Source organism: Plutella xylostella, chromosome 26 (assembly GCF_932276165.1).
Source record: "Plutella xylostella chromosome 26, ilPluXylo3.1, whole genome shotgun sequence".
Classification (NCBI taxonomy): Eukaryota; Metazoa; Arthropoda; class Insecta; order Lepidoptera; family Plutellidae; genus Plutella; species Plutella xylostella.
Window position 1 is genome coordinate 683,912 of NC_064006.1, and position 20,772 is coordinate 704,683.

Here is a 20,772-nt window from a genome sequence, read left to right on the forward strand (position 1 = left end):
ACATTTTATTAAGCTATGTAACCGTTACGACACATTGCGACTGTGTGCTGTTTCTGAGGGCGACTTAAATAAATCTATGTATGTCTTGCTATGACACTATACTGTCAAAATATTTTTTTTATATTTAGGTCCTTAGAAACTATTTGAAGTGGGCTAATGCTGAATTTCGGGTGATTCCGATTAGAGGCGATTTCTTCCAAACGCAGACATATTTTGAACTGTGGAACCATTCACCTTGATGGCAACTTAAAAACCTCGCTTGGGTTGACTCAGGGCGCAAGGACCGAGCGCGCGTGTTAAAACGTAAAATTAGTAAAAAAGTGCATATTTCGGCATTTTTGAATTTTCGGAATTACCCGCACAGAAATCAGTTAAGTTATTGAAATGATTGTTTTTTCATCCAAAAGATTGTCATTTTAGTTCACTAAGTTGTGAGTTTAAAAACCATAGCTCATATTTTTTTGTATTTCCCGACTAGGGTAATTCCAAAAGTTGGAACATTTTAATATGAAATTCAGTGGATCGGGTGATTTTGAATCATAAATATCACATAAATGTGTAAAAGTTCTTCTGGACAGTTCTAAGCAATATTACGAAATATGTTTTTGCGAGGTTAAAGTTGATCGAAAAATACTTATGTACGTACCTTAAGCTTAAATTAACTAAAACTTATCCGAGGGTATTTACAGAATCCTATGAAACAGAGTTAGTTTTTATATTCAAGTATACGAAGCGACCTTACATGAATAACAATAACCCAACCAGTTCTGATAATGTGACAAAATTCTAACATGTAGAGAACTCGATCAAAAACCTTTCGAAATATTGAAGGTGGTACCTTCACTATATCTTAAGTTTCGTTTCCCAAAGTAGTTAAATAAATAATACCAAGTGATAAAGTAAGACCGGTAATGTCATTAAGATGGTAACTTGTAATAAGTAAAATGGTTATAGATGAATGGATTTCGATTTTGTTAACCTACCATTATTTTCAAATAGTGTTTTCTAATAAGTACTGATATTCGCAAAACATTCGCACCAAATTTTGCGAATGCGAATATCCAAAAACATGCGAATATTCGCGAATGCGAATATTCGTTACATCACTAGTACCTACTACCTAATTTTCTATTTTATCAAACTGGCAAACTTCTAGAGATATGAATAGCACTAGCATAGCGCCGCATCCTATCCTAACTGAAGTTAAGTCAAGGAACTTATTAAATAAAAGTCGTAATGGATGTTTAGAAATGGTTTTATTTTATTGTTACCGTCCTTATGTTTTTATATGTACAAAAAAACTATAGTAGATTATCAGGGTTTCATTCAGAATTGAGAAATCGTTAGAAAAATTCAATTTTTATAATTCTGTCCACGGCTATTTCAACAAATTACCAATGTCTTTAGTACACTGATTATGCTTACGCCTTAAGTAGAGTTTAACTTAAAAATACAGCATGAATAAGACTTAAATATTACATTTCACATTCATAACTATACCACAATAAGGAATGGTGAATTTAGTTTAGAAAAAATATAATTAAAAAAATTAAGTGTTTTGTCACACTCGACCGTCGGTAACCACTTGGATTGGACATCACTTCGACCAGTAAGTAGCTAACACAAAAATAATACGCTCACTCACTCACTCGCTCACGCATGTTGTTACAACGCTAAACCTATGACAGAATTACCATTCTAGTTACAACTAGGATGATCCCCGCGACCGCGCCTCCCGCCTGAGACCTTACTGGCCGCTCCTTAACGTAAAGAATACTATCTGATCACATTAGGTACGTGTACCTACACAAATGTTCAATAGCAGCCGCTTCGGCCGCTCAGTCTTAACAGTGTCACGGGTTGCAGGACTGAAGGGGTGCGTCCAGTAGGCTGGGGGGGGCGCGGTCGCTGACTGGGTAGGCGGCTCACTTCTTAGCGTTCTTTTTGGGCGAGGGCGCTTTGCCTTTGGCGTTGTTGGAGATTTTCGCCTTCTTGCCCTTGGGCTCTCCCTCCTCGTCGTCTTCATCCTGAAACAAGGCGACTTTATTTACTCACCGTCTTAAATTACATAAGAAGTACTACTAGTGTGCAGAGTATCAATCAGACAAATGCCTCGAAAGAAATCATAAGCAGACCTCGCCCCGTCAAAACGACGTTGCGCGTCCATCAAATATTTGGTTAATGTTTATCATCATATTGATACTTATACAAATAACTACACTACAACTACGTAAGACATCATAAACTTAATAAACACATAACAAAGACTATGACTGCATAAATACTACTATACACGATTTTCCTATGTGTTTAGTCTGTATTGCTATCAGAAGGTAAAGGGCAACAGAATGAGCATACAGAAAACCAGCCAATTGTTCACAACCTGCATCATCATCGTAGAATGTGATATGCAGGCAAATTATATGAAATTTGGAATCAGGGGAGGTTTTTGAATGAGACCCCTGGCTAAGGTCCTTTTCCCTCTGTTTGCATATTAAATAGATAAATATTTTCTTCATTAAAATTTCAAGGTTTTCAGTACCTCATTGCCCTTGCGCTTGCCTGCTGAGGATTTTCGTTTATTTTCATCTTCCTGTAAATTTAGTGAATCTTGAGTAAGTTATTCAATTAAAATAACTAGATAAAACTCAAGTGTTCTACAGCAAACGTAATTAAAAATATGGCTAGCAAAAAAAAACAAATTGCCAACATCATCATCTGGAAGGTAAATGACTATGGGATAGATGGTTCAGTCATAAATGGGAAAGATACTACTGATAGCAATTTGCTCACTAGTTGATTCACTCATATTTGCATAGAATATCCTCAATTTGAGTGGCGGCTGGTGCCTCAGATACCCGGTGGTGCACTTTATGGGTTTAGTAATTTTTTGGAGAAAAATAGATTAACTATTACAATATTAGAAGTAAAAAAATTATAAGTATTTTATCTATATTATATATATTGTCCAGTCTATTTTGCAATGTCCTATTGCTTTTTATGAAGTCAATATTGTATTTTGCACTCATTTTCACTTACACACACACATACACACTCACGAAATCTTTACTACTTTCTTAGTTAATAAGTAATTAGCAAATTAATTACGTATTCGCACGCGAAAGGTGAAACTGACAATGACATGACAAGTGCATCGTTCGTAGGTCACGCCACCGGTCAAGGCCGCCGCCCGCGCCTCCGAGTCCCGTGGCGTCATTCGTATTATTTCGGCAATTTCCGGTCGCGTGCGGCGCACGAATTTATCCTAGAACTGCATACAGTTTGTACTGAGCATCTTCCGTCTCACGCGCCGGGCGATTTCCATCCTGTTTCATACTACATGTAGGAGCTCGCCCCGTGCGACAATCCGAGCGCACGAGGCCGTTTTTGTTCAAGCAAAAATAAGATCTAATTCTTTCGCAGTAGAAATCAAAATAGGCCAGCTCGATTTCATTTAACTCGTAACGATAATCAGATTTATGTAATTTCTGTTTAGGTTAGGTATTACGGTTGTTATATTGGTATTTTTTGTTAAGTTTTTTTTTACACGTACCTAGTATGGTATAGGAAGAAGGAAGGTACATATTTAGAAGGTTTTTAAATGGTAGTGCGTTGCACGGGCGCACTTGAGGTGCAGCCGCCACTGCTCAATTTAATGTTATTCAATTTAATTGGAATGAATAACTTCAATTTATTTACAAATCCCAGGCCACAGTACTAATGGATGCAATCACAAGATCTTTCAAACCATCATAAGAATATAGCCTCCTTCTCTAGCTAAATTCCAAATCCCACTCTTATTCCAGTATGTCTCTAGAATACTTGACAGAAAGCTCACCTTGAACTGAGAGTCATCTCCCTCCTCCTCATCCAGCATCTCTTCCTCCATCTCCTCCATGTCTTCAAACTCCTCCACAAGCGCTCCCAGCAAGTGCTGGCCAATCAAATGCACTGGGCCCGAACCCTGGAACACACATCATCAAGATTTTAACTATGAGTTGGTAGGATATTCTGTAGTATAAATGAAAATAGTTTGTAAGTTGGAATCAGACAAATGCCTCGAAAGAAATCATAAATAGGCCTCGCATCGTCAGAACGACTTTGCGCGCCCATCAAATTGAATGGTTAGTTGTTGTCATCATGTTGATATCTCTGTGTAATTGTAAAATTAAGATCACAGATTCTGGTAAATATTTAAAACTAGGAAAATAAATGTGATTGTAAAAATTAAGAGTGATCAAATTTTTACATAGTTTCTGAGGGATTTATTTAATGTTTGAAAACAATGCACTGTAATTTCATTGTATTGCAAGTTAACAAAGGACTTATGTTAGGTCTTTGTTATCCATATAGCAGCTGTTGGTTGTGGTAAATATGATCAAAATTATATTCAATTCATATTTATTAGTACAAAATCTGAAACATGTGCCGATTTGGTACCACAGACCCTACTCATGACTACAGTTTTACTGAATACTAGATAAAAAACCTATGCCAAATTCAAGATCCTTACCTGAATAAGTGTGAATGTGACTGGTGCGTCAGGGAATTCAATATCTAAGCGAGCATGTCTGTTCTCCCCTGCCTTCAACACGGCTACTGGGATCTTGATTGAGTCCTGTAGGGACATTGTCTCCACCTGGAAATAGACGATAGCAAATTTACAATTAAATTTCAAAAGTTAAAAAGTACAGTGCTGTGTGAAGGGAACATCTTGAATCAACTTTGAAGCTGTATTCCTCCTTCATAGCTGACCCAGCTGTACTGTTGGTAAAGGTTTTGTGCCATCCATTCTTTGTTCTGATTTTCGTGTAAGGATGATAACAATAGAAATACTTATAATTTACATTGATTGCTGAAACAAAATAACTGGCACAATCGGCTGGGCCGAAATCATCTGAGCTAGGGAGAAGAAGATCAGAAGATATGTTTGAGTCAGTTTTGTCTATACTTTTCAATCATACAACACAATGACCAGAACTTAATACCATGTTTGAACTAAATATTTACCTGGACTACATTGAGTTCATCGGGCTTGGCATCTGGTCCTAAGAGTGCTTGGCGGATGAGGAGTTTGTTGCTGCGGGGGTACTCTGCCTTCGCTTCGGGGTCCCATGTCTCCGACTGTTTGGAGGCAGATAGGGTAACACCTGGAAACAATGGAGTGCCCTGGTTAAATGTATGGTATTATGTGGTTTGTACAATGCACATACTTAGGTAAGTATAAAATTGTGTGATATGTTAAACCAAAACCATTTAGTCTAAAGTTGATATGAAGACAGGCTGCTATGTAGTCCACCTGTTATTTTAGATTATAGCGCCAATTCTTAATTATACGGAACTCAAATAACGAAAGACAGCAACCGGTGAAAGAAACATGAACCAACCCCTCGTGTGAATTTGACAACTAGGTAAGTATATAACCTCAAAACAATTTACAACGGTCGGGTAAACAAAGGTCGTGGATGTCGACGTTAATTGATAATAATAATACGGAAAAATTCCACGAAAGGTGATGCAAGCAGGCCGACCGCCTCGGCGCTTGGACGCCAAATTCAAATAGCCCGCCGCCTAACGTACGAATAATACATCTACAAACTAATTATGTAGCTAAAATATAGAATAAAATCAATAACTTGGTAATATTATAAGCCCTTACAAAGATTTTCCGCATAGTTACAGTATTACTACTGCTATAAAACTGACTAAAGTAATAGCAATTTCACCATCTTTGAGAGTGAATTGAAAATGGCGGCAACAGAGATCCATGAAGATAAATGAAGGGCATTTTGGAAACATTTAGGTGTAATTACAATAAAGGTGCTCTAACTTGCGTAGTAAAACATGAAATAGTATACAAAAAAGGACTAAAAGAAGCATCGATATAAAATGGCGAAAGAGCCGGGTGTCAAACAGACGCTCAACTTTTGGTTAGCATAATAGATAAAGTATGATACTAAGAGCGAAAATAAAATAGAAATTGATTTAACAAGTTATTAAAGATATTTACTTACCATAGAAATATTCGTCCGACATGGTGATTTCACTAATTTATTGAGATTTTTGCAACACGTTCACGTGCGAGACCGGCGCACAAATCTGAAGACCAATGTTGCCAGACTAAACATCTGCTTTATCCTATTTTACTATTTTTTATCAAAAACTTTTTTTGAAACATCCAAGTTGGCTTTTATAAGGGGAATTATAAAACGAGCGGACAAAAAAAAACTTTGCGACTGATGATGACATACTGTTTTAATAACTTGAGTGGTATGAATTTGAGTAAGCGAAAAATTAACTAAACTGACAACGAATATTGATTTATAATAAAATCCAGAACGAGCTCTCAAAAAGTGGACTGTGATAAATCCATTTCAGATATTAAAATTTTATCCGAGCGACTTCATTACTAAGTGAGCGACTGGAAATACAGAGAGGGCAACTTCAATATTAAGATATATTCGATTTTTCTAAGTGAGGTTATACTTAGCGAATTTTTTTTGTACAAAATCGTCCAACTTTGGCCAATCCATGAAAAATCCGAACGAAACACGAATCCACTTATATCTACCTATATAAGTACTTACATTAATTCTTACTTGGCACAAAAGGTCAACCACAACAACAATATATTTGTGTGTCTTTTTAATCATAATGTTATTACACAAATATATTATGTAAGTAGGTATACTACAAAAAATATAATTAAACAAATAAACAAAATAAAAAGACACACTAAGATATTTTACCTTTTGTGCTATGTAAAAATGAATGCAGTATACGATAATATTGATTTATACTATTTTTACTGACATGGGATGGGATTATATGCCTTACCCCAACACGTCTTATACCAGTAAAAATAATCGGTTCAAAGGTTCTAAGGTTATGTAAAAGTAAATTGATTAGGAAATGGGAATTTTAAAATAATAGGCTGGTATTACAAAACCATAGACCACATAATTTTGTTTCGTTTGGATATTTGATGCACAGGAACACAGGTATATGCCCTATGGGCCATCCTCTCATCTCTCATCTCATGTTTTAGCAAATATGCAAATAGCCAAGTGGGGTGGTAACATATAAACACAAAAATTCTCTAGGTACATTCTGGCGTCGTGGACGCTGCTGGGAAATAGTTTGTTATTATTCTGAGACATTTGCCTGACTCTATGATTAGAATATGACAGTAGCTGAGGACAGTAGAAATACCATAGACAATATTTCTAACTTTCAAGTTTCTTGATTTTGAAGTTGCTTGATTGTGATTGGCTACTATATACTGTTAGTAAGTTTTCAATTGGTCTATTTCTCAAATATCAGTCCGTCATTGATGGATGGCCAATGGGAAAGCAACAATCAAATAAGCAAACCACTTAAAAAAAAAACAATTTCATTGACAGATTTTTCCAAACGAGCGATCTCGTTTTCCACAATCCACGATTGACATAAATTTATTTGTCACAATACCGTTTATAACATAATATTGCTTTGATCTCCGATTAATCCGTTATTTACTTTATGTTTCTCCCATTTCCCTAGCTTCATTTTAGTTACATTTCCATAATTTATTTTGGTGAGAAGTCTATCTAAAGTGAGAACCATTATTTAAAGTGTGAGTGAATTTGCTTCTGATTTTGTTCATGACCTTAGGCCACTGATGCTATGCATTTTTATGTTGTGTAACGACGCCAATGTGAAGAAAACGAAACGATGCCAATTTTGCCACTATAAACATTCTGTAGTGCTCTATAAATATTGAACGGTGGGCATTAATTTCTATCCACCAATCGCTGGGATTGAATCGTATGCGATTTGTGTGCAAAACATAGCTGAAAGCGTTCATTTCACAATACGACAGTTCAATTGTGCAAGTTTGTGATCTAGTTTATGTTTAAACGACGCAAGATTGATGTTATTGTCTTCACTGCAGGTTGCAAGACCCACCCTGGATACTGAAATTAATGGTGTCAAATCTACAGCTGTTCACACCTGTGCAAATAACACCTGAAGCCTGAAGTCTCAAAACCCTACAATGACAATATCATAGTCATTTGGAGCAAGTTAAGTGCAGTGCCAGTGCTTAATACTCTCAATGCTATAACGGTTGAGAAGATGAGTGAAGAGGTACAAGATGACAGTAACAATACTGCGTCTCTCTCACTGGAGCCTGCGGGCGCGGAGTGCGGGGCCACGGAGGCCTCGGGGGCTGAGGGTGGCGGCACCGCGGACGCCTCCACCAATGTGTCACAAACTCACATCCCTCAGGTAAGGAAGTGTCACTGTTACTGTATTATTAATATAGTTTGTAAAAGTCACTTATTTATTTGTACCATTTCAATTTCACAGTCTGGCCTATAGATGCGTCTGAGAGAAAAAATAATAATGTTATATCTTGCTTTCTATGTCAATAGTGCACTATGCCAATGAAACCTCTCTAGGTTCTAGTTTAGGTCTCTAGAAATTATGGCCAAAGATGTTATTCCTTCCCGTCCATAAGTCACAGTACAAGTAAAATGTGTCGCGCTAGATGAGTTTTCATTTCCTTAAATTCAGCTTCCATACTGCCTTTAGTTAGATCTATTTCTGTGTGTAGGTCTACACAAAAGTAGGCTAAGCACTATACCAGTCTATTGTCTGATCTCACTAAGAGGGCTACCATTTCAAAAATTTGGCTAAGCAGGAAATAGTTTTATGATGTTTTGTACCTATAGTAAATAAATATAACAATAAAACCAATGGAATAAATTTAACTATAGCTGAATGGTACTAGTCACCCTGCACTCATTTAAATTTTAAATGCTTAGTTATTAGTTTACCAAACACATGCATATTTCATGAAGGGGGGAACTCACTGCTGTGAATTATATAAAATGTTTATATAATACCTACCATTAATTTAAGATACATAAATAAGTAAGAGCTTTCTACTTGAATATTTACTAATACCTAGATGTTTTAATTGAATTTATGTATGTTTAATATGTGCTATTCCCACACAATTTAACCAGAAGGTATACAATAAATTGTAAGTAATTAGTAATTAAGTAAGTTTTGGTTTTTAATTAGTTAAACTTTTATTTGCAGATGACAGCAAGTCCTTGTCCCGACAACTCTGGGAAGTGGAACTGTGACTTCTGCACCTACGAGAACTTCCCCCAGTCACGCAAGGTACACATTTAACATGTATAACATTTAACATATAACATACACAAAAGTATAGTGGCTTCATTTCACCTAAAATGGTTTTCCTATAAGAATTCTGGGATAAAAAGTAGCCTATGTTAAGGTTAATCTAGGGACAGGTCTATCATGGTGACATTATCATTGTCTATAGGAGATTCTGCTGTTGCTGGACATCATGAAAAATTTAACATGTTTTGGTTAAAAAAAAATGAAAAAAAAAAAGATTAAAAAAATCGGTTTGTTAGTTTATCCAGGTACGAAAGTGAAAGTGCATGTGCAGTTTATTATGGTTTGATTTTTCCCATTATAACTAGAAGGATAACTTCATTTGTATCAGAAATATGTATGTATAAATAACAAATTAAATACCTAGTCAAGAAGAAGTCACAATACATGCAAAGAATAAGCATTAATTCTCACATGAAAAACGTTAATATTGTTGGCAGACATTGTTATATTATGTGAACTTCCAACTTTCTCGCGACGCGGTGCGTATGCTATTATCATATCTACGAGTGTCTAATCTATGACTATTTATGTGCGAAGACACGATTTTAGACCTAAAGAGTGTTTAGAGCATATTATTAATTCTAATAAGAATATAATTTGTTTCTTAATCGAGTTTGAATGTAAGAATCATCTTAGTGTAGGTACGATTTTAATGGATGAGATTCGATCCCTAGAAATTCTCGGCTTAAAGATGCCATCAAGGATATATCAGTTTCCTTCATGCCTAATATTAGAATTTTCAAGTTTCAAATTAAAGTTTCGCCGTCATAAAATATCAATCTATTAGTAAGACATCACCATAATCGACAGTACATAAAGGTCCACTGCCGGTCTTATACCTTTCCACTGCCTACCTCATCCAGCCAACCCCACCACCACCACCCCAGTCACGCTTAATTGCCTCTTCAAAGCCTCCACTCCAGAACTATATGACGAAAAACTAAATTTCGGAGCGTTGTTATGCGAGCCACGATCACTATATCTCGTTGTATTAATCGTGCCGATTGCACAACCACTCTCGTTCGTTCGTTTTTCGTCAGTATAAAGTAACACTCCAGAAGGGCTAGCACGGGGCGCAGATAAGACGTAACAAAAGTTTTGCATCGCACTCACTCACAACCACAAGAGCGAGCGCGACGGAGAACTTTTCTCACGTCTTAATTACGCCCCTTGCTAGCCCTGGAACTGTACTTATAGTACGAGTGTAAAACATGCTGCTATGTTTCCCCTCAGTGCACCATGTGCCGCTCGGCCAAGCCTCTCCTCAACGAGGACATCTTCCGTCTGCAGGACGGTGCCAGCGCGCTGCCGCCGCCGCCGCCGGACTCCAGCGGTGAGGCCACGTTATTAATGTATAAATAATAAATATGTGGTGTTGGTGTGTGAGACACAGTCATCCGACCCCAAGCTAGGCAGAACCTGTGTTATGGGTGTCGGATATATAAATACAGTTGATCCGGCACTGGGAGCACCGGCCTATATGTAGATTTAGTCTTATTTTTTTAAATGCAAAATACTGATTGACTATTTGTATTTGATCAAAATGAGTTTAGCCGTTCACACATCTTGCACACATTAGTCATCAAATCATTGTTTAACTGGTGCATTACCTATATAAATCAAGAAATATCACTTTAATTTTGTTTTAAAATTACCGTTGGTCTTCGAAACCGTGACAAATGGAATAGCCAGTAGGTATTCCGATAACGTATTCACGACGGCGAGTCATGCTCTTTGTTTATATCGATCTTTGCGTGGGGAATGTTGAATATTTCACACAGATCTATGACTAAGGTGGGTAGGTAGTTGTTATACAATTTTAAGTATACCTACTCTCAGATCAACAAAATTGTTGGCCTGAGAGTATATTAAGCTACTGCTCACATTTCTTATTTCAATGAAAACATTTATTGGGTAAGATACATATTCTTTAGATTTTATACGTTTTTCAATGACACATCACTATTTTAAAACATAGCAACTGTAACATTACGGTAGATTAAAGCATATCAATTTATGTCGTATTTCTGTAACATTACGGCCGATTAAAGCATAGCAATTTATATTGTATTTCTGTAACATTACGGTTGAATATCCATTAGTACCTAAATATTAAAATCCCTTGCCATGCCGTCTCAGTGTGCGTAGGCCATTAGTCGTAGATAGTAATCAACCCGAAACAAATGACTATTTATTTATAATTATAATTCAATTTGTGTATAGTTTCAGAGGCGGAGGCGGTGGCGGAGCGGCTGCGGCCGCTGTGCATCGCGTCCCCGCCCGCGCAGGCCGGCGCCTCCTGCGTGCCTAAGTGGCCTTGCCCTGTAAGTGTAGCTTTAACATCTGATATACCAACCCATCGCATCATTGGCTTTGCTATTTTCTGTGCAAACCTTTACTGTGCTACCACAAAAAACTTTAAACTATGTTCAACTAGTGTTTAAAACGAAATTTGACAGATTTTGTAGGCGTTTGACAGCGCTAAACACCTGTTAAATACTGTCTAAGTTTTTGTGGTAAGGCCCTTATATTTTATCTAGATCTTTAGTCTATTTATTTTAACAATCGAGTACTGAGTATGTTCCTTGCACATTTCTGATATTCACAGAGTGAGATGATGGGTCATTGTTAGAAAAGAAAAGCAGTAATAAATCACGTGGACCAATAGCAACGCGGTAAACAAGTTTCGGTACTCGTTTGTTAAACAAAATAGACTATATACCAACAACATTGACCCATCGTATCATTGGCTTTGCTATCCTATTCTATTATCTGTCCAAACCTGTTTAGTACATCCAGATGTGTGAGCAACCAACCCGTAGTGGACCAGCGTGGTGGAAATGGTTCAAGCTTAGGAAGGAATTTAGTCCTTGAACAGACCGCTTTTCACCTCGCCGTCAATCAGGCGAGCTTGTCCCGAGGCGAGGCGAAAGGCGACCCGTTTGGGGTTTACAGTCTTATCTTGTCTATAATTATTATCGTTCGTTCCACAGACATGTACATACGAGAACTGGCCCAAGTCGCTCAAGTGCGCGATGTGCGGCGCTTCTAGCCCGCAGCCCGCGCCCCGGACCCAAGTCGGTATGTACAGACGACCGCAAGCACACCTGACCCCTCCTGAGAGTACAATTGTACTAGATATAAGCAAAAAGTTGAAAAGAGGCTCGAGGAGTTTCTATCCCCATTTCTTTCCTCCTTGATGACGGGGCCTTCGTGAAATCGTGGTAGATTAATATTATGATAATGGATAAATAATTGTAAAATTTTACGTCCAATAAAATTATATTCTATTCTATTCTAGTAGAACTCTCAATGCTCCCTGGAGGGTAAAGTAGAAGAAAATCACCAATATAGCAAAACATACAAAAATATTTATAAACTAGGAACAATATGGTGGCTTTATCTCTAAGAAGTCCTTCAGAGAAAACCCGATCATATACCTAACACTTACATGATAGCTCACTTTGTCCATTTTTCTTAACCTATAGTTACGCCCCAGTATTCATATGTACCCATATACTAATCATCCACTATTAATGACAAATATTATGTCCTTTGCAGGTATAAACGACATATGCAACAGTCAGAACGCGTCCATACAAGACAGTGCGGAGCTCGACACGGCGCGGCGTGCCAAGCGCAAGACTGACTGGCTGTGGCTGCAGGCTTGTCTCGGTATGTCGCACTATAGTCGTCGAAATATAATAGGCCCGTATGGACAGCTACACAAATTTGCTATTTACTCTTAATTTACTTGATGAAATACATAAAAAGACACATAATCTGGCTTATTATTTAACGGTCGAAAGAAAAAAAGAACTTTTAAAGCACCAAAAGTTGCTTATTGTTTAGATTTTTCATGATTTAGGTTTGACACCAGCTGTCATCCCATACATGAGCTGTCCAAACGGGCCTATTATATTTCGTCGAGTATAGGCACACAGTTGATGACGTCATCCGCAGGTATAAACGACATATGCAACAGTCTGACTGGCTGTGGCTGCAGGCTTGTCTCGGTATGTCGCACTAGGCACACAGTCGATGACGTCACCCGCAGGTATAAACGACATACGCAACAGTCTGACTGGCTGTGGCTGCAGGCTTGTCTCGGTATGTCGCACTAGGCACACAGTCGATGACGTCACCCGCAGGTATAAACGACATACGCAACAGTCTGACTGGCTGTGGCTGCAGGCTTGTCTCGGTATGTCGCACTAGGCACACAGTCGATGACGTCATCCGCAGGTATAAACGACATATGCAACAGTATGACTGGCTGTGGCTGCAGGCTTGTCACGGTATGTCGCACTAGGCACACAGTTCAAACAGTTACGAATATTGTCCACTCAAGACGTTAGATAACTATGCATAATGTTGATCAGCGCCCCTGTTCTAAGAGAAACTATTAAAACGTATACAAACTCCAGTGAACCGCCTATCGAATTACTAACGACAATATTCGTGATCAACGAGTATACGAGTATATGCGTTGAACGAGCTTTTTAACCATCTCCTACTTTTCTATCTATATTTATCGCATAATTTTGGGTTCGATACTTAACTTTTGGTAAAGATCCCTAATCTTTGCTAAACTGGCGTGGACTAACGGCAATTTCTTTTACCACTGGTGCAATAAGAAGACAAAATTCCCTTTATTATTTGCAATAAAGATTTTAATAATAACAACAACTCTTCTATCCCCTTCCAGGCGTAGTAGAAGGCGACATATCGCTAGTGCACTCGTACCTGTCCGGCGGCGGCGACCCGGCGCGCGCGCTCACCCCGCCCGAGGTGGCGCTGCTCAACCGCGCCTCCGCCTTCGACGCGGGCCACACGTTGGTGCATCTAGCTATACGGTAAGAGCACTGAATTGCCTAGAAAATAACCTACATTTCGGTGTAAATTTGATCGAAATCGGTCCGGTAGAAGTTAAGATATAGACCGTCAATGATACCACAATTTTTTTGGTGGTAGGAGCGTTTTAAATGCGCCTTAAGTGCTTTCGATGCTGGGCACACGCTGGTGCATGTGGCTATACGGTGAGTGGAGTAAATTGTAGCTATACGGTAAGACGAATAAATAAACTACGTTTTAGTGAAAATTTGGTGGAAATCGGTGCGGTAGAAGCTAAGATATATGCCGTCAAAGATGGCCTTGGTTTTTTGGTAGCTCTTGCGTCCCTAAATGTGCTTTAAGTGCCTTCGACGCGGGGCACACGCTGGTGCATCTAGCTATACGGTGAGATATCTAGATAGAGGGATAAATTATTTACATTTCAGTGAAAATTTGGTGGAAATCGGTGTGGTAGAAGCGAAGATATAGACCGTCAATGATACCACATTTTTTTTGGTGGTAGGAGCGTTTTAAATGCGCCTTAAGTTCTTTCGACGCGGGCCACACGCTGGTGCATCTAGCTATACGGTAGAGATGGTCGTTAAAAACTATAACTGTAAAAACGACATGTTGTTAGGAATTAACAAAAGTTGTGTTTATTAAAATAAACTAAACGACTTTAAAGTTAATTTTTAAAAATATTTGAAACTGATCTTTATTATCACTTGTGAAGATTCATTTTGGTCTATGACACAAAAAACAACACCACGATTTACAAATTAATTTTGAAAATGTTAGAAACTAAACTCTATTTACCAGCTACTAAGATACATTTTTGTCTATGACACAAAAAACAACGAAATGATTTCAGAATGATTTTTGAAAATGAACTGTATTGTCATTTGTGAAGACTCGTTTTTGTGCGTAACCCTACAATTAACGAAGTCGTAAACAACGGAACTGAAAGAAAGAAAGAAAGAAAGAAAACGTTTATTCAGTGCACTGCAAACACACACCAAATACAAACAAAAAAAAAAAAAAAAAAAAAGTTAAAAGTACACAAAAAATAAAAATAAAAACAAGGTAGGTACAGTACAAGGTCCTGAAAACGGAAGTGGATCCTAACTTTTAATTACAATGATAAAGACTTTTCAGTTGGACTGTACAACTACAAAGGAAACAAAAACAAAACATAGGTGTGTGTTGCCAAGCACCGAAACGGACGGCGGCTCAGCTTATGCGGTGATAGGGGTTTATACCTACTACCGCGCTGATTTTCAGCCGCTTCCCCTGTGATGCCACTGACCTAATAAATAAATTAAGTATATTTATTATATGTGTGTGTACCTATGCATGTTCTGATAGTGAGCGTACACCACGGCTGCCATTGTGAACCCGAGGTTTGCAGGTACATTCCAGTTCAAACCGGTTCGTGATTTCAGTTCCCAGTCCCCGGGCACGCGGCTTTCAGGTACAGATCACGCGACGCTGCCGCGCTGCACACTCACTACTACGTGCTAAATTACAGATTGAATAAAGTATGAAATACGCTGTGAAAAATGTGAAATGTTAAACTTTAATAAATTATACGTAATAAGAAGTTATGTGTATGAGGTAAGTAGTCATATATTTCATAATAAATACTTACAGTGCTCCAAAATTGATAATGCGCATAGAAATATTTGACAGATCGGTTGTTTTCGATTATGTGACACATGATATTGACTCCTATTTCTTTCGAACAAGGTGCAAAATGCAAGTGGTTTTTTCAAGGCTCTTACGATTTAATGATTCGGGTGTGAAGATCTGCATGTGCATTATTAACTTTGGACAAGTGTACATGTTATTTAAATATTTACCTTCATGGAATTTATTTAGACACGGTGGTTTTATTCTTTTTTGACCTTGTGTACATTTATTCCAGAATGTATGCTGCGAACATAACGAACCACTACTATGTAGTAGGTAATTACACAAACATGGAGGCATGTTGTTTGAAAATTCTGTCTGCACGTCGCGAATAACACTGTTGTAAGTAGATACACCTACTTTAACTGTATATGATCACAACCTATCACTTCCCCATTGCTGGGGCACGGTTCTCCTTCCAATGAAAGAAGGGTTTAGGCTTAGTCCACCACGGTGGCCTAGTGCGAGTGTATAATATACATAAGTACCTACTGTATGATAAATAATAAAACTAAACAACATGGCGTGTACCAGGAGACATAAAAACAACTATGATTAACAAAAACAAAAAAATAATTAAAAAATAATAATTATAAATATTGATATTTGAAAATGAAATTATTTGTAGGTATATGACATGAGAAACTCGGACGACCGTTATCAATCAGACTTTTGTTTTGCTAGCAATGATTTTTTGAGCTTAGTCTTAAATGATTGCACGGTTTTCAGGTCGCGCAGACTAGGATCTAACCTATTCCAACAATGAGTGGAGTTGAAGGAGAACGAGCCCATGAATGCTGCAGACTTGTGCTGTGGAGTCAGGAGCAAGTACGAGGACGCCCTGGTGCGGTGAGAGTTGAAGTCACGTGACCACCGTAACTTGTTATACAAATATTCAGGCACCCTTTTTTGTATGATACCATATAGGAGGCAAGCAAAGTGGAGATGCCGACGGCTTGCTAATTTTAAAATATTCGACTTATTTATGTAAGGTGTCACGTGACATCGTGCAGGGATATTGTGGCAGTACCGTGCGCAAGCATTTTGAACACGCTGAAGGAGACGTTGCGTTTTGCCATAGAGACAGGGGCCGTAAAATGTGTCTGCATAGTTTAGTTTAGATAGAACTAAACTTTGCAGACACATTTGGTGTGTCCGTAGTGCGAAAAGGAAACAACCGAATACCATGGAAGCTAGTTTATTACTGACAGCTAATTTGACAGATGCCCTTATATATAGGTGATAGGTATGCAACCTTCATGCAGGTTGCATGCTCATATACTACACTCCTCCACCACTATTTCAAAGATTATTATCACAAGAAAGAAACAATGAATATGTTGGAAATTCTAAAAATATTGTTTATAGTCAATATTCTTCCTAGGTCTAAGTGTACGACCGTTATTATTTACAATGTCAATATTTACATCATCTAGATCTCTATGCACATTAGCACTACTCTCGTCTACATCGTCGGTCCGCTCCAGACCAGAACTCGTTGCGTTATCATCGTAAGTTGCCATTCCCTCGCCCTCACCACCTCCAGCGTCTCCGGCGCTGTTACTCTCATCTCCCTCAGACACAGCTGCTGCCTCAGTAACTGACTGTTCGCGCGAGCCCTCGCTGCCGACATTCTCAGATGATGATGAAGCGCGCGGTGACGGTGGTGGTGAAAGCGGTCGCTCCGGTGCATCATATATTATTACAGGAGTATTAACATATGAATCTTGCGTATGTACAATCCGTTTCTCTTCTACATTCCTAGGCTCTTTACATTTCAATATTTGGTCAACATGACGAGTTCCTAAGGTATCAAAGTCATTGAAATAAATTTCATACATTCGATTCCCTATCTTCCTTTTTATAACTCCGGGCGACCAAATAAACTTCCTAGCAGTGAACCACTTTGCTAAAACTGTTTCACCTTCCTCGAAACACCTACTTCGGTTTAATGGTTTTAGTTCGTCTGAAGCGGATGTACCCGTAGTGGTAAGGTGCGTTGGAGGTTTAATAAGATCTAACCTACTCCTTAAATCTCGGCCAAACATCAGTCTAGCGGGGGTCATACCCGTCGCACGATGAACAGTGTTGCGGTACTCAAATAGAAAGCTTAACAATTTGTCTTGAATACAGTGTGAAGACACATTACTGTTATCAGCTAGAATACATTTGATCATCTTTTTGCTACATTTGACTGAGTTTTCCGCCTGACCATTACTACACGGGTGATAAATCGGAGACGTCACATATTTAATGCCATTGTTTTTACAAAATGTTAAAAATTCTGCAGAACAAATCTTTACATCATTATCAGAAACAATAACCGTTGGCACGCCAAACACTGACATTAAATGTTTCAATTTCGCGATGAGCGACTGAGTGGATGTGCCGCAATTCATGTAGATGCATTCCAGCCATTTGCTGTAGGCATCGATCACAATAAGGTACGTGAGGTTACCTATCGACATATAATCTATGTGGATCCGCTGCCAGGGCCCGGCGGGGCGCGGCCAGGGCGCCGGCGCGGCGCGGGGCGGCGCCGCCCGCAGGCCCGCACAGGTGTCGCACGCGCCTATCCACTGCTCGATGTCCCCGTCTATACCGGGCCACCACATCCTCGACCTGGCCTTGCTCTTTGTTTTGACAATCCCAAAATGCCCCGAGTGGAGTTCTCCTAACATCTGTTTCCTATGCACTACAGGAATTACAACTCTATGTCCACGGAAAAGACACCCATCATTTACTTCCAAATCAGTTTTAACTTGAAAATACGGTAAAACTGATTTGCACATGATTTTTCGTGGCCACCCGTGTTCCATGTAATTCATAACTGTCTTAATAACAGGATCTAAATTTGATGCTCGTTTTATCGACTCAAATGAAAGAGGCTCCACGTTCGCAGTCAGGAATTTCAGAGAAGGCAAATCTCCGTCGTCACCTTCCACTACCCCAGCAGCCAGCGGCGATCGAGAAAAATAATCCGCTATCAGATTATTGCTGCTGCTGATATATTGCACCGAGTAGTTGTAGGCCGACAGAATCAGCGCGTACCTTTGTAGTCGTGACGCCGCGGTAACCGAAACACCCTTATTTTTAACAAAAATCGCTATTAGAGGTCTGTGATCCGTTTTTAGTATAAATGGGTCGCGCCTGCCGTACAAATATTGATGAAAATGCTTGATACCAAATATAATCGCTGAGGCCTCCTTGTGGATCTGGCTGTAGTTCCGCTCACTCGGTAACAGCGATCGCGACGCAAAAGCGATAGGCCTCTCCCTGCCCCGGTCATCCACATGCGCCAGCACGGCGCCGAGGCCGGCCGGGCCCGCGTCCACCGCCAGCACCAGCTGCGCCGCGGGGTCGAAGTGCGCCAGCACGCGGTCGGACGCCAGCTCGCGCCGCACGGCCGCCAGCGCGTCCCCGTGCCGCCGCGTCCACTCCCAGCGCGCGCCCGCCTTCAGCAGTTCGTGCAGCGGAGCCAGAAGCGAAGACGCGTTTGGAATAAAATTCCTATAATAATTTACTACGCCTAAAAATCGTTTTACCTCGAGTACGTTGGTCGGAGCTGGCGCCTTTAATATAGCCTCTACCTTAGTCGGGCAGGTGCGCAAGCCGTGTTTGTCGATAACGTAGCCTAAATACGTCACGCTGTCTTGGGTTTTTGGGGGTATGTGCAAAAAAGTGAACACTGGTCTTTTAAATTTTTAATTAATAAATATTACTTAATTAACTTATAATTAAAAATAATATAGTTTAACTCATCTAAATATAAACAAATTGAGTCAATAATTGTTATAAAGTTAATTGGTCTATGCTTTAATAGTATTTGCACACCCACCTGCTGGTTGACCTTTGAACTCACTATAACTATCATAATTATTACAACAAATCACAAAATGATGACCTCTCAAGCACTTCACGAAACCCAGATGAGTCTTGAAAGAACAATGGCTGCTCGAATGGAGGATTTTGAGAGGAGACTCGGGAGCATCAGTGCACCCTCCAAGAAGCTGGACCTCGAGGAGCTCACACGGGACTACATCAGCTTCAAGGAGTCCGTGCTGCCCATGCTGCGCCTGCTGCAGGAACAGATCCTCAGTGTCGCCACCCAAGTCGATGAGATGGATTGCCAGACCCGTCGGAATGCCCTCCTCTTCACAGGCATCAAGGAGGAAGACAATGATGATCCATCTGCATTGATCTGCGACACTGTGGTCTCTCTCATGGGGATCGCGGACTTCAACAGAGGCTCCATGGTGCAGTGTGTCAGGCTTGGTACTCGTCGTCCTGATGCCACAAGGCCGATTTTGGTTAGACTTGCCAGTCTAGCCACTAAGTCTCAACTGTGGAACAGCAAGACGAAGCTCAAGGCAACTCCAGTGGTCGTCGGCGAGTTCCTGACGAAGCCCCGGCAGCGCATCTTCATGCGCGCGCGCCGACACTTCGGGGTCAGCAGCTGCTGGACGAGGAGCGGCGCCGTCATGGTGAGGTTGCCCGACGACAGCCGGGTCAAGGTCGTGACCGAGGCGGCGCTGGACGAGCTATGCAAGAAGCACCCCGCCGTCACCCCGAAGGTCAAGGACACAGTGAAGGGATCCTCGGCGAAGCCGGTGTGCAGTCAAGGCAAGGTCACTCCGCCTAAAGGTCGTGCTGGTGGTGCGACTGCGCCTGCGACCCGAAGTAAGACTGCAGGCTCCACGGCATCTAGGGAGAAGCGGTGATTCTTGGGTTTTAGGAAATTGAACTCTTTTTCTCGATCTCGAAGGTACCGGAGGTTTTTGTTTTTGTTAAGTGCCCTCATTGTTTTTGCAACTTTTCGTTTGTCCATGTTTGTCATTGTCAATTTATTTAACGTGAACTATCAAGTCAAGTGACAATGTCAAGTGTCAATGTCAAGTTAATCTGTGAACTTTTTTTTTTGTGTTACGTTCCAAAATATTTTTTGACAGATTGCAACTGTTATTGTTCTAAGTTTCCAATTGTGAATGTTGTATTGTGTTGTTGCTGTTTGCGCTTTGTATATACATAATTTTTTTTTCTCTCTTGAATCAGAAC

General features: G+C 39.7%; 2 protein-coding genes and 1 long non-coding RNA gene across 5 annotated transcripts in view; 2 read left to right on the forward strand and 1 right to left on the reverse strand.

The window, feature by feature from the left end:
• Positions 1–1,237: 1,237 nt before the first annotated feature.
• On the reverse strand, positions 1,238–6,169 carry LOC105395473 (nucleoplasmin-like protein). Of its 2 annotated transcripts, XM_011567426.3 has the most exons (6): positions 6,015–6,169; positions 5,011–5,150; positions 4,514–4,639; positions 3,839–3,964; positions 2,543–2,593; positions 1,238–2,027 (listed from the first exon to the last, which is right to left on the reverse strand). In XM_011567426.3, exons 1-6 carry the CDS (start codon positions 6,034–6,036, stop codon positions 1,926–1,928), a joined length of 567 nt encoding a protein of 188 aa, XP_011565728.1. In that variant the 5' UTR covers positions 6,037–6,169; the 3' UTR covers positions 1,238–1,925. The 2 variants fall into 2 exon arrangements, with proteins under 2 accessions (XP_011565728.1, XP_011565729.1); XM_011567427.3 differs by lacking the exon at positions 2,543–2,593.
• A 1,211-nt stretch (positions 6,170–7,380) lies between these two features.
• The window catches only part of LOC105395474 (ubiquitin thioesterase trabid), a 35,052-nt gene continuing 21,660 nt past the window's right edge, over positions 7,381–20,772 (forward strand). The window contains exons 1-8 of one of the 2 annotated variants that reach the window (XM_048630563.1): positions 7,381–7,613; positions 7,934–8,268; positions 9,088–9,171; positions 10,429–10,528; positions 11,419–11,519; positions 12,189–12,276; positions 12,757–12,870; positions 13,904–14,051. In XM_048630563.1, the coding sequence (XP_048486520.1) occupies positions 8,116–8,268; positions 9,088–9,171; positions 10,429–10,528; positions 11,419–11,519; positions 12,189–12,276; positions 12,757–12,870; positions 13,904–14,051 (788 nt within the window). In that variant the 5' untranslated portion in view covers positions 7,381–7,613; positions 7,934–8,115. The other variant, XM_048630564.1, reaches the window with a different exon arrangement.
• On the forward strand, positions 15,029–16,807 carry LOC125490667. The gene is made up of 3 exons (XR_007267822.1): positions 15,029–15,642; positions 15,953–16,059; positions 16,447–16,807. It is a non-coding gene; the product is annotated as an uncharacterized LOC125490667 (long non-coding RNA).